General features: G+C 37.9%; 1 protein-coding gene and 1 non-coding gene across 5 annotated transcripts in view; one reads left to right on the top strand and one right to left on the bottom strand.

Moving 5' to 3' along the window:
• The window catches only part of LOC101741421 (inositol 1,4,5-trisphosphate receptor), a 101887-nt gene that overhangs the window by 72912 nt on the left and 14190 nt on the right, over nt 1-14785 (top strand). For 2 of the 4 annotated variants that reach the window (XM_062676440.1, XM_062676438.1), the window contains 13 exons: nt 25-206; nt 914-1025; nt 1513-1621; nt 2552-2578; nt 3763-3903; nt 4882-4973; nt 5733-5859; nt 5987-6100; nt 6960-7102; nt 7842-8022; nt 10589-10818; nt 11815-11913; nt 14109-14246. In XM_062676440.1, the coding sequence (XP_062532424.1) occupies nt 25-206; nt 914-1025; nt 1513-1621; nt 2552-2578; nt 3763-3903; nt 4882-4973; nt 5733-5859; nt 5987-6100; nt 6960-7102; nt 7842-8022; nt 10589-10818; nt 11815-11913; nt 14109-14246 (1695 nt within the window). The remainder of the gene's footprint in view (nt 1-24; nt 207-913; nt 1026-1512; nt 1622-2551; nt 2579-3762; nt 3904-4881; nt 4974-5732; nt 5860-5986; nt 6101-6959; nt 7103-7841; nt 8023-10588; nt 10819-11814; nt 11914-14108; nt 14247-14785) is intronic. The other 2 variants (XM_062676441.1, XM_062676439.1) reach the window with 1 other exon arrangement.
• On the bottom strand, nt 12442-12514 carry TRNAM-CAU (transfer RNA methionine (anticodon CAU)). Its single transcript has one exon. It is a non-coding gene; the product is annotated as a tRNA-Met (tRNA).

The raw sequence follows: 14785 nt of genomic DNA, 5'->3' as shown, positions 1-14785 counted from the left end.
TAAAATAGTGTCGCGTGTTGGCAGTTGAACTTGCAGAACGATAGGTCGGTGATGGAGGGTCTACAGGAGATCGTGTCCCTACTGGAGGAACAGCTCCGGCCGCTGCTGCAGGCGGAGCAGTCGCTCCTGGTGGACATCCTGTACAAGCCGCACCTCCTGTTCACCAGCCCCGCCCAGCCCGACGCCAGCGGGATCTTTATATCACGGTATGTGCTCACACAGCTTCCATTCCGTCATAGGAATATATAATCAACAAAATGATTCAGTGAAATATTATAAATTTAAATAACAGTAAAAAAATACGTACATATTTAGTTGCTACCAAAAACAAATTAATCATTGACGTAAAACAAAAAACATTGCATATGTTATGTGCAGTGGTCGGAGTAGGTAGATTGATTTTATATACTTGCGTCAAGATATTATATTATGGACATGCCATTTTATCCATTATTTTTAATCCTCAACGGATACAATTTCTATATTTATGAGATAAAGTAACAAAAAGCCCTATCTAAGTTTTGTCTCATACTGACAAGCGTCATTTCTAATTCAACAGAAAGGGACAAAATACGGTGTAACTATTCCAAGGCGTTTTTGTATAAAATAAAATACTGATTTTTTTCACCATTAGCTAGCACTGGTAGCGTAGATTAATATTATTAATACGTTATTCACCTTAAACACAGATTCATGCTAATTTCAAAATTCCGGAACAAATATCACAATAAATATGAAGTTCCGGTATTTTGGAGGCATATCCATATTATCCTCTACGTTTGAAGTCAACGACCTTAAATCAATCTACCTACTCCGACCTCTAGTTATGTGTCACAATATTTATGAAAGTCCATATATTTTCGACCATAAATGTATTTCGAAACGAATGAAAAAATATATATTTTATTTTCAGATTAATACGTCACACCGAGAAGCTTCTAGAAGAAAAAGAAGAAAAACTGTGCGTGAAAGTCTTACGCACGTTGAGAGAGATGATGGCCGTGGACCCGGAATATGGCGAGAAGGTATGCTTCAGCTGGTACAGTGCACAAATTAATCAGCGAAAACCATCAAAAGTACCATCAAAAAAAAAAAAAACAGTTGATGGATGCTCTATGCATTTTCTTGTTCCGCCTTGTTTACCGGGAACGCGAGGAGTGAAGTTGTGTGATTTGTTTTTATTTTGTCTATTTAGTGTTTCTTCAAGTTTAAATGTGTAATAACGGTGGTTTATTAACTGTTTAATATCTGTGAAAGTGCACAAATGTGGGAAAATGAAATAAAGCCGCTGGACGTAACTTCTCGGGATCCTCCAAAAAGTCCATTGAAAAAATCTCAGTAAATAACCACCATTTTACTGAGATTATATTTCATCTCATATCATCTCATCTCATTTCATTTCACTCCATATTATCATTTTTCATAAAAATAAGAATATAAATTAAAATAACACATGACTAAAAGGTCTTAGTTACCAGGTCATAAAATATTTTTTTAAAACTTTGTCGCCAGGGCAACCAACTGAGGAACAAGTTGCTGTCTCAATATTTCGTGAACCGCAAGTCCGAGCCGAAGGTGCAGCCCCCGCCGCCCCCCGCCCCCGCCACGCACGGGCCCGGCGGTGAGCACCCGACAACCTAACAATACACTAGAATGTTTAGTTTAAAAATATGCATACAATAACAATATTAAGTACATATCGACGCTTGAAAGGCAAACGTGACTAAGTGACAATGCGTGAACTTTACAGTAGACTAATTTAAAGTTGATATACCTGAAAAAAATTCTATTTTAACGAATCTAGCTGTAGGATTGAAATGATTTTAATAGACCTAGAAATATATTTTTTTTGCGCATCGAAAATTGTTATTACCTACTGTATAAAGCAGTTATTGTCGCTTAGTCACGTTTGCCTTTCAAGCGTCGATATGTATGTCCGGTACTAACACGTTGGTTCAAGTACAGACATTATAAAGAAACTATTGAAAAAATTTTGGGTCTTTTTTGTGCTTATGGTATTGCAGGGGTGCACGGTCATCACTTACGATCGTATTACGTAACTGCCAAGCGAAAGTCTGTAACGTTAGCAGATGTGAGGTACTAAGGTCGACGACCTATTCAAATAATTTCAAATCGCGTCTGGCAATACCACTGTCAGTGATCTGCCAAGTAAACCTTTCTCACAGAAGAACGAAATAATTGTTTTTATCATTTAAAAAAAAAAAACATGCATATTTTTAAACTAATACAAAATTCGGCAAACATCTAACCTGATCTAGTTTGCACAATACTTAGATGTAGCTAATCGAATCAATTAGGAAAATTAATTAGTAATAAAGTTTCTTCGATTCCTTTGACTATAGAAAATTACGTAAGTCTTAAAGAAAATATTTAATTACAAGAAAAATATTACGTCACTAATTCTTAATTATATTGTTTGACAAAAAGTAAACGAGTAATGGAACAAAAACTAGCCGGCACATACAGTAATGGATCGTGTAGAAATACTATCGTCTTTTTTTTTTTAATTGACAACATGCATGCCCTCCAGATAAACATCATCAACAGCTGAAGCCAGGTGGGTGGTGTGCCGAGTGAGGGCTCTCTGTGTTGTCGCCAGAACCATACAGTCGGATATTTGACTAACTAAAAGCAAAATATGAAACAATAACTAATAGTCGAAATCGGATGTCTATATCAAACTTAACATTAATGGCCTTAATTAATATATTGTTTATAGTTCTTACACTAATAATATAATAATTTGGTTTATAGTGATTACATAAAAACACTATGTAATGACTATTTTCAATATGTAGTGTGTTTGATTAAATTTCTTATTAGATATTGAAACAATGTATTTTTGTATGAAAAATAATATATGTTCAATAAATAAATACTTAAAGATTTTGTAATCTATGAGAATCTAAAAGTGTATTAATCTAAAGTTGGAGATACAATAATAATATATTTAATCAATTCGTAAATAAATAGAAAGTAGCCCGCTATTGAAATGTCAGTGTTAATACGAAGGCCGTTAAGTACAGATTGGCTCGACAAACAACACAATAACTGCGTTCTTGTGCACAAGTCAGATTAAAGCAAAATTTGAATTAATCTTTTGTCCAGTCAAACATCCGATGTTATGGTTCAGATTTGCAGCTATTTTGCTTGTTAACCACCCCATTATATTATATAGCATCCCCTTGTTTAATATACTACACAGTTTTTTTGGAAAAGTAACAAAATATATTATTTTAGCACGCGTCGTAGGTAGTCGTTCGCCTTATAATTCCCTGATCGCCATCTTGACTATTTCTCTTCCGTCCCTTTCTTACCGATACATTCATCCCTTTCACTCTAAACGTTCCGTTTCCCACAACGTTACGTTTATTTTGAACAATACAGGATAAGGAAATTTGTCACAAACGTTTTTGTTTTTAAAAAACAATGTTATTCAAGTGTCGTGGCATGTAATGTTCTCACAGCTCCAAATTAAAATGTACAACAATTTCGCTGAAGCTAAATGTTTTCTGAAATATAAATAATATAAAAAGTATATTTAGGACCGCATGTTAAATCTGTAATTATCAAAGTAATGAGACCCTCTATTAATATATCGAATAAGAGCTTGCTCGTTGTCTGTTTATTTGTAAAAAAATGCACTTACCGCTGCCTGTTGCAAAAGCTATTTGTAATAATAATATTCGATATTCAATCGAGATTAATTCGAGATTAAATGAAGTTTATTACACGATACAGCTAAAGTCTTGATGCGGACCGGCCAAACTCTGGCGCAAGTCCAAGCACACCTGGACAAGGAAGGCGCCTCTGACCTGGTCGTGGACCTCGTCATCAAAAGCACCAACCGCCCCGCCATATTCCTTGAGGCCATACAGCTGGGTGAGTTCACGTGGTCTCTTTAAATATTTGAATATAACTTATTATACTTTTAAAACCGACCGACGACTTTTAAAATAACCGACTTTACGCACGTTGTGTTCACACCCCAAAATGATAAGTTTAAAAGTGTATTCATCATTTCTATTTAAATTAAATGTTAACGTGTGTAGATGTTATCCAATTGTGTGAATCTAATAAATAAATCAAAAATTAAAAACACTTATTATAATTAATAATATCGGTAATAAAAATCAAACCCGCACAAAATCTAATTTCCGTAATTGGTGGTGATAAGGTGTCTGGTGAGTCCGCACCGGTAGGTACCACCACCCCGCCTATTTCTGCCGTGAAGCAGTAATGTATTTCCATTTGAAGGGCGGGATAGCCGTTGTACTGTAAAAACGGACACTTGAAACCCATGTCTCATGGAGGGTGACATCATTAATGATGTCGATGGTGACCACCGTTGACCACCTAATACCAGGAGGGCCGTGAGCCCGTTCGCTAATCTTAGCCAGTAAACAAAAATTTTTAAAACCCAATAAATATAACAGATTTATAATGATATAATTGTAATTAGAACTAGTATTACGGTTTAATCTCGCGTTTCGCCCACAACCACAGAAAGACCTTGGCTCGTCAAGAACTTCCGTAAATAAACGAACATTTAAGCCGTGATATTAGGTTCCTGTTAAAACTGGCCGTCAGGGACAGGAATGTGGACAATGGTAGTGAGAATGACGCGCATTGATGGAGGCCCTTGAAAACACCCCAAGGTCGCACGCAAGTCGGCTGGAATTCTCCAGATAATGTATAGCTGGGGTATAGCTCGCTTTTCCCCCAGCCCTATTTCTGTGGTAACAATATATAGGATGCGGAATCGCTACCTACTGTGGAGACTTCTATCCATTCATAGAGCTGAATGCAAATTAAATATCTATATTTCCAATCGAATATAATGTTAATCGAATTTTCCAGGAATCGCTCTTCTAGAAGGGGGCAACCCTATAATACAGCAAAGCATTTACACTAAACTACAAAACGGAGAAATATCTCAAGCATTTTTGAAGGTAACTTCATTTATTCATTCACCTATCTATATATTAATACGTGAAGCAAAAACTTTGTATCCCTTTTTACGAAAATGGCGTGGACGGAGGAGTATGAAATTTTCCACACTTATACAGAATATAGAGAAGAAGTGCACAATGCTAATATTTTTTTAAAATAATGCATAAAAGATACATTAAATCAATAAAGAAAACATTACACACACTACATACCATGTATTTGACGCACACACGCATGCATACTATTTATTGTCAAACTTTTGTTCTTGACGTCTGTGGTCAAATTGGGAATAGATTAAATATTGTTTGTCTTTGTTAATTTTTTTATAGAGTAGCTGTGGCGAAATTTGTGATGATAGAAGTATAAAATACAATCATGATAGTGTACAAACATACAATTCCAATTAATTATTATAGTCGAATTTCGACTACTGTGGGACCTCTAGTACATATTATATCTTGTCTTGTCTTGTCTTGTGAGTTCGCACGGGTAGGTACCACTACTCTGCCTAGTTCTGCCGTGAAGCAGTGATGCGTTTCAGTTTTACGTTTACAATACGTTATAGATGTCTATGAGCTCAAGTAACCACTTAACACCAGGCGGGTCGTGATCTAACCCACCTGTCTAAGCAATTAAAAAAACTTATCTTACATTAATTGAAAAGATAATTGTTCCACTGTTCGTAAACGATTTCTTAAAGCTTAGTAACCAGGCAGGACTCTTAACAGAATTAACCTAATCATTCTCGTTCTCACCAGGTGTTCTATGATAAAATGCGTGAAGCACAACAAGAGATCAGGTCGCTCGCGGCCAGCAGCACCACCGCCGCCGGCGCCGACAAGCAGCGGGCCCCGCACGCGGACGCCAAGAAGCCGCTTGAAAACGGTAACTCCTCGACCTCAACCAATGTCTTTACCATGACCAATAACTATCACGTGTCACATAACAATCATTAGCGTATTTGCAAAGAGCTGTATGTCACATACTGTGATATTCGTTTTTATTGTTCCAGGGGTGAAGTCGAGTCCGGGGCCGCTGGTGGTGGGCGAGGAGATGGATGAGGAGGTGAACAGCGCGTGCGGCACCGCGGTGCACGCCTACTCCGACGTGCACACCATATCGCACGGTAACTGTCGCGCACTGACTCCTCGCCGGACCTGGTGGTGGAATTGTTTGAGATTATCCCCTCATCTCCTTTTTATCATCGCACCTCCCGCCATCAGAGCAGAGTTCATCCATATCATCTGGAACCGCTGCGTTCATCGACAGCTCATACATTTCCAGAGGTCTTTTTTGTCACGTACCATCCGGCTATGGAATGAGCTCCCCTCCACGGTGTTTCCTGAGTGCTATGACATGTCCTTCTTTAAAAGAGGCTTGTGGAGAGTATTAAATGGTAAACAGCGGCTTGGCTCTGCCCCTGGCATTGCTGAAGTCCATGGGCGACGGTAGCCACTCACCATCAGGTGGGCCGTGTGCTCGTCTGCCTACAAGGGCAATAAATATAAAATAAAAAAAGACCCAAGTACCGCTCTTACTAGGGCAGATGTTAGCAAATTCACTCAGGCTGAGCTCCGTGAACCCTAACAACCAAAAGGAAGCCTCTGCAGGATACCGTAAGATAAATGAAAAAAAAATTGGCTTCCCTACTATTTTCAAATGGGGCGGATACTCTCGTTGAACTTATCTCATGGTGGGTGGCGCATTTACATTGTAGTTGTCCATGGGCTCCAGTAACCACTTAACATCAGGTAGGCTGTGAGCTCGTCCACCCATCTAAGCTATAAAAAAAAACCTTTATTTTTTATTTTTTTTATTTTATTTTTTATATCATATCTCAGACACCAGCAGCCTTTTTTTTCTTTCTTTTCTTCTCTTTTCTTTTCCACCAGCATCTCATGTTCCACTCATTTAATTACTAGATTGTATTTAGATAGAGAGAGATAGACATAGATCCAGTAGTGACGCGAGGTGTGCGCCCGCAGGTAGCACGGCGCTGGAAGAGATCATGTGCGAAAAGAAGCGGGAGTCCAGCAACTCGGACGTGCTGCCCCCCAAGGTGGCCGTCATGAAGCCCATACTCCGCTTCCTCCAGCTCTTGTGTGAAAACCACAACCCTGATCTACAGGTGATTATAATAAATAATAATAATATTTATTCAAGCCTCTTAAAATACAAACACGTACAAGAATTCTTAACACTAGTATAATAATATACATGGCTTTTTTATGAGGTATACAATAACAATATTCCTTGACTTTTATGCTAGGAAAACCTGTGACTATGACTATTATGACTGTGACTCTCCTATTGAACCTTGATGCGTCTGCAGATTTTCAAGTTAATCCTGCTTCCTGAAGTTAGTAAGAATTATATTTAAAAACCATTATATAGATAGATCCTGTTACCTGACATGATGACCGATGGCAACACTCTAAACACTTTGACTGTTCTTACCGACATAACATTAAGATAGAAAATTATTATCATAATTTTTAGTTTGACGTAATCTAAAAAAAAACATGTTATTTTAGATTTAGTCTCTATATCTAAAAATGAATTGCTGTTCGTTAGTGTCCCTAAAACTCGAGAACGGCTGGACCGATATAGCTAATTTTGGTCTTGAATTATTTGTGGAAGTCCAAAGAAGGCTTAAAAAGTAGATAAATATGAAAATGCTCGGAATTAAATAAAAATAATAATTTAGTTTTTCCTTTGATGTGTCCCCCGTCGAACCGATTCCTTTTGTTTGTTTTAAGTTTATTTTATACAAAAGTTTAGGTATTTGTTAATCGATTGAGGCAGTACAAAGTCTGCCGGGTCAGCTAGTAAGAACTAAATTTACTCGGATTTTTACTGTTGTACAGAACCTACTAAGAAACCAAAACAACAAATCGAACTACAACCTCGTGTCGGAGACGTTGATGTTCTTGGACTGCATCTGCGGCTCTACGACCGGCGGCCTCGGACTCCTCGGACTCTACATCAACGAGGGGAACGTCTCCCTTATCAACCAGACGTTGGAAACTCTTACTGAATACTGTCAAGGTGATCCCGCAACACGCGTCTCATAGGAATTAGTTCGTTGTGTACTGATTAAGTCTTTTCAAGATTTCTGAAGTGAAACTTCTTTAAGAGAGTTGAAAGTAAGATTCGTTACGGCTTGAGAGAAAAGATACAATTTAGGACGAACAAGAGTGAGACAATAGACAAAGCGTCTCGCGAACCACTCGACCGTGGAGAGAGGAAAAGGACAAAGCGAACTAAATCGTTTCTCTTATACACAGCATTCCTTGTTACAAGAGAAATTTGATTTAAGGATGAAAATGTAGCAAACCACAATACTAAAGAGCGCAAAAGAAGTTTCACTTCTTTCACGTGCACTGTACGAGTCATGTATCGTACAGGGCCAGCGCGCACATCATATTGCAGACCCATGCATTTTACGTCAAAATCATTAATTTTCGAGTCAGTTCGTGTACCGCCATCAGCAAGGCGTCGCGTACTCGCATAATGTCATTGTTATCATATAAATAATCATAATCAGCATACTCCTATCAATAAACAATTAATCAATATCGGAGTTGTTATGATTATCACAGCAGAGGGTTGTGCGGACAAACCGTACATGCACCATGTTGCACGCGCGCCATTTTTTATATAAAGAGTGTGTCTTTTTTACAAAACCTTGATACCTAAAAAGAATTGTGTAAATACTTTCTTATTACTCTATACTCTTTTTCAAGCTCGATTGTAATCTAAACTGAAGCAAATTCTTCTTAATCTATGTTCCTAGTCAGGATTCGATCTCGTTGATATAGAAAAAAGAACACACTATTATTAGACTAATAAGGCTCATTTCTGTGGCAGATAACTTATTTATTGCGTTGTAATTGCAAAAGAATTTTTCTTCATATATTTTATTTATTAAATCTGTGCAACATGAGACAAATGTACAAGCTACTGGTGGACCTCTTGTGAGTCCGCGCGGGTAGGTACCACCACCCTGCCTATTTCTGCCGTGAAGCAGTAATGCGTTTCGGTTTGAAGGGTAGGGCGGCCGTTGTAACTATACTTGATACCTAAGAACTTATATCTCAAGGTGGGTGGCGCATTTACGTTGTAGATGTCTATGGGCTCCAGTAACCAAACACCAGGAGCTCGTTCATTCATCTCTGCAATAAAAAACAAAAAAAAACGAACCTTATTCATAGATTTTTGTATCTAACTTAGTCGTCGTGTGGAGCGACCTTTATTTACATTTTAATATTATTATTAATTTATTTATTCAATCAATTAATTGTATATTAATGACATATTGAGTTATTGTGCAATAATTAATGATTTTCTAATTTATAAATGTGTGGTTTTGATTCTACATGAATGTTCCTACACAGTGGAAGTTGTTTATGAATTTTCTATATCAGTACACGTTTAGAAAATTTCTCGTCACAAGTGCGTCGAGCGTCTCGCCTGTTAGGCCACCAACCCCCAGTGAAGTCGGAGTGTAATTGAATATGCAATTTCGATAAGGACACATCTCTGAAAATGTAAAATGTTCAGGAAATGAAAAAAACCCTGATTATTTTCTAAAGCAGTGTAAAATTTAAAATATTAACTTTTGATATATATTTTAGTGTTAATTAGCAATTGAAAATTACTGGAATTATTATAAAACGGGTGTAGGTGAGCCTCAAAACTACATGTATATGAAAAAACGTATTTTACAGAATATGCGACATGTGCCCTTTTCGAAATTGCATATTTTTTATTTTATTTTAATGCTTAGATGGGTGAACGAGCTCACAGCCCACCTGGTGTTAAGTGGTTACTGGAGTCCATAGATATCTGCGCAAATGCGCCATCCACCTTGAGATATAAGTTCTAAGGTCTCTAGTATACCTACAACGGCTGCCCCACCCTTCAAATCGAAACGCATTACTGCTTCACGGCAGAAATAGGCAGGGCGGTGGTACCTACCCGCACGGACTCAAAAGAGGTCCTACCACCAGCTATTACGCAAATTATAATTTTGCGGGTTTGATTTTTATTACACGATGTTATTCCTTCACCGTGGAAGTCAATCGTGAACATTGTTGAGTACATATTTCATTAGAAAAATTGGTACCCGCCTGAGATTCGAACACCGGTGCATCGCTCAACACGTATGCACCGGACGTCTTATCCTTTAGGCCACGACGACTTAAAACGGCAGCTTAATGAAGTTTCCGGGCTGCGTCGGAAGAACTGTCTAAATTACATTTAGTGGTTTAGCGGGACGAATAATTTATCTCTCGCTCTCCTATTTGCCGGCCGTCTGGTGTAGTGGTAAGTGACATGGTCTCTACACAAGGGGGTCGCGGGTTCGAATCCCGCCAAGGGAAGATATTTGTGTGATAAATATAAAATATCTTTTCCAGGGTCATGGATGTATATTAAATATAAGTACGTGTATAATAAAAATATTACATTTATTTCCGTTATCTGGTACCTGTAACACAAGTTCTATACGAACTTAGCACGGGACCAGTTAACGTGGCGTGATTGTTAGTTAATAGTTAATATTTATTATAATTATAAAAAAATAAATAAAAAAAAATGCGTTTGTCTCCAGGACCGTGTCACGAAAACCAGAATTGCATAGCGACGCACGAGAGCAACGGGCTGGACATCATCACGGCCCTGATCCTGAACGACATCAACCCGCTCGGCCGGACGCGCATGGACCTCGTGCTGGAGCTCAAGAACAACGCGTCCAAGCTGCTGCTCGCCATCATGGAGTCCAGGAACGACTCCGAGAACAACGCCGAGCGGATACTGTACAATATGAACCCCAAACAGCTGGTCAGTACAAGAATTTACGAATTCCTGTAAAAAAAAAAACTATTTTTATACTTTTAACTCCGTAGAATAAATCATTACTGGATGAATAATTATTGATCTTAAGCAAAAAAAAAACTACGCTTGTTTAATGTTTATTGGCGTTTTACATTTGATCACTCATTATCGCACTCGTGCGCATTGTGGATATTATTAAGTGTTTCGTTGCGATATACCTGCTTATTATATATGGTTGTAATATAAAGTATAGTCATATAAATAATATTTAAACTGATGATCATGTTAAAGTGTCAGTCCATTGACAGCAAAATCATATGATATAACCTACAATTCTTATCTTATTTTTTAAATATCTCTGTATCCCCATGAACAATGTTGATTTTAATTTGTTTTCACAAAAGGGAGTCTGTAGTCTGCTATTTAAACTTAATTTCATTACTGTCCTTGAACTTCATTTAATAGGCCATGCAATTTATGGAGAGTGACCTATGTCCTTTGATTTCAATTTGTATGTTGTTAAAAATGCTTATTGAACCACCGTCTTCGCGAATAACGTAATTTTGGGACAAATCGGTGAAAGTATTTTTTCTATATTTAAAGTAATATTCTTCCAATTAATATTCGACCATAATCAATGATACCTCAAGCGGTCATCGTTCTCGTCGTACCCGTCGCTTGCGACGAAGGACTAGCGAATAAATTAACCCACAGACACAGCCCACTGAGTTTCTCGCGGGATCTTCCCAGTGGGTCGCGTTTCCGATCCGGTGGTAGATTCTGCGAAGCACTGCTCTTGCTAGGGCCAGTGTTAGCAACACTCCGGTTTGAGCCCCGTGAGCTCACCTACACGTCAAGGAGAAGCTGAAATAGTCTCTCAAGGCTATCAGTATAGGTAGGGGGAAAAAGGTACCTATAAGGTACGGTACCGTATAAGGGCTTAGTAATTTTCTAACATTTCATTTTTGATGACAATGGATCTGAATGTGGTTGTGGTCCCAGGTTGATGTTGCGTGCTCAGCCTTCCACCAGGAGCACGGCGCGGACTCGGACTCGGAGAGCGAGGACGACGCGCCCGTGCAGGCCGTCTCCCCCAAGGAAGTGAGTGCACGCTACTGTCTCTTCTGTGCAGACTAAAATCAACTCTATTTATGATCTCATAATGATTATTATCATAGAACAATGAACAAATATCATAGAACGGGTACCAATTTTTCTAATGAAATACACGTACTTAACAAATGTTCACGATTGACTTCCACGGTGAAGGAATAACATCGTGTTAAAAAAAATCAAACCCGGAAAATTATAATTTGCGTAGTAACGGGTGGTAGGACCTCTTGTCTGTCCACGTGGGTAGGCACCACCACCGTTCCTATTTCTGCCGTGAAGCAATAATGCGTTACAGTTTGATAGGCAGGGCAGCCGCTGTACTGTTAAAAATAAGACCTTGGAACTCATGTGTCAAGGTGGGTGGCAGCGTTTACATGGTAGATGTCTATTGGCTCCAGTAACCACTAAAGTGGGCCGTGAGCTCGTCCACCCAAAAGAAAAAGATACCTTGATGATTTGAAGATAACGCAACTGAAAATTCTTGACTGCAATACAATGTACTTACAAAAAACGTATTGCCCCGGGTGAGGATCGAACTCACGACCTTAAGATTATGAGACTTACGCGCTGCCTACTGCGCCACCGAGGCCGGTGTGAACACGAGTGAAATAGGTCATCGTAACGTTGAAACTCTATGTATAAACTTTAATAGAAAATTCAGTAAAAAAACTCAGGTTTTTTTTGTCTTTACTTTGGGATTCTGTAAAATATAGTGTGTCTATTTATATTAAATTTCAGTAGAAAAACACGTTTGTTTTGTCTTTACTTTGGGATTCTTAAAAAATATTGTGTACACTATTTATATTTTTGGATTAAAAAAAAACTAATAGCAACCTAGCCGCTCGCGTCCACGAAAATGTTACAATATTCGAAAAATCTGAATTATAGATAAAAGACAAGATTAAAACGCATATATATTAGATTTTTAATCATATTTACAAACTCGCAAAAACCGAAGTGAATGCCATATTTAAAAGTTAATGATTCGTAATAATAATTTGTTTGTATGTACATCTTTATGAGTCCGCGCGGATCGGTGCCACCGGCCTGTTGTGTATTTTTGTCGCGACTTAACATCAGAATGGCCTGCTATATGTCTAAAAAGCTACCTACGATGCAGTATAATAATATTTTTTATTAATTAAAATCAAATTCCATGCCCCTGTAATATCGAGACAGCAATCATACAGTAGTGTGAGTCGTGAGATAAGACAGTTTTTTAGCTCTCATTTGATAATAATCTAGTATTTACTGTATGTACAGGTCATTCATAAAGTTTATCATTTTACGTTATTAGTGATCTGTCAATGTCATTGTTATCAGTCGATATCCTCGGTGAACTATAGAATTGTATGCATTCTGTGTTAAATGCCGACACCCACCTTGAGATATAAGTTCTAAGGTCTCAGTATAGTTACAACGGCCGCCCCACCCTTCGAAAACTTTTCTTTACAATAAAAGCATTTTAACTTACACTTTTTTAATTCATATTTATAAAAAAATATTTTCTATTTTTTAGTAGGATTTTCTATAAAAGCGTATTTTGTTAGTTTTTTTAAACTATTTTTTATTTAATTGTTATATTATAGAAGATTTTGGAGAAGGAGAGTAAAAGTGCAACAGTAAAATAATTTTGTTTTATATGGCACGATCCCAATTATATATATAATATTATATATATATAATATATATAATTTCATAAGAATTAGTATACCGAATTATTATTATTAACTTTCGGAATCACTTTTGTTCGAATTTCGTCATTGCGTAGTTCTGTTATCGCGACGAGAACGATTTTGAATGTGGAACATGAAACGTAGCGTTCTTTCCGTCCGTGTGCTGTGTGCTTAATGCGTGTTTCTTAACCTTCTCGATAGCATAAAAGTTAACCCGATTTTGTATGCAGTTGGAACGTTTGCTTACGTTTGCCGCTAGGGGCGCTGTTCCAACTCCATACAAATTTGAGTTAACTTTTACGCTATCGATAACGATAAAAAACTCGCACTAACCACACAGATCCTGGGCAGATAACAATTGTACAAGCGCCTCTAGCGGGAAACGTAGGCAAACGATCACATTCCATACAAATACGAAGTAACTTTTACGCTATCGAGAACGTTAAAAAACTCGCACTAAGCACACAGAGCCCTCGCCGAATTTAAATGATTTTTTTTTTGTGCCAGGTGGGCCACAACATCTACATACTGTGCCACCAGCTGGCGGCGCACAACAAGGAGCTGGCGGCGCTGGTGCGAGCCTCGCCCGCCGGCCCGCACGCGCTCGCGCTGCAGTACTACCGGACTCACACGGCGCAGATCGAGGTACGCATAAGAACTTGGGACCTCAGGTCTTCATCAGACTGAAGCGCCTTCGGAGTTTGGGAACGAGTCTTTTACTTAATACAACTAATCTATATATTAATGCGTGAAGCAAAGATTTTGTACTCCTTTTTCGAAAATTGCGCTAACGGAAGAGCATGAAATTACCCACACTTATAGAGAATGAGTGCAGAATGTTAAGATTTTTTTAAATGATACATAAAAAATGCATAAAATCAATTATTATTTTTTACCCATAATGCCATTTATATTTGACACAACGCGTATATATATCTCTTTGTTTATTATCAAACATTTATCATTGCTTAAGGTCTGTGGTCAAATTGAGAATACATTAATATTGTTTGTCTTTAACATTATTTGTCCATATAATAGTGTAGTCTTGGCGAAATCTGTGATCAAAGACTTATTAGTCTTTGGCAATAGCACCAATAATAATGTTCAAACCGCAGGACCAATAGTGTCTAATTAAATCTCGCGTTAAAGTAGTATCCTGATCTAGTTTTGTAACGGCATCCTAT

Source organism: Bombyx mori, chromosome 27 (assembly GCF_030269925.1).
Source record: "Bombyx mori chromosome 27, ASM3026992v2".
NCBI lineage: Eukaryota > Metazoa > Arthropoda > Insecta > Lepidoptera > Bombycidae > Bombyx > Bombyx mori.
The sequence above is the reverse complement of the archived record's forward strand: the minus strand, read 5'-3'. Positions and strand labels throughout refer to the sequence as shown.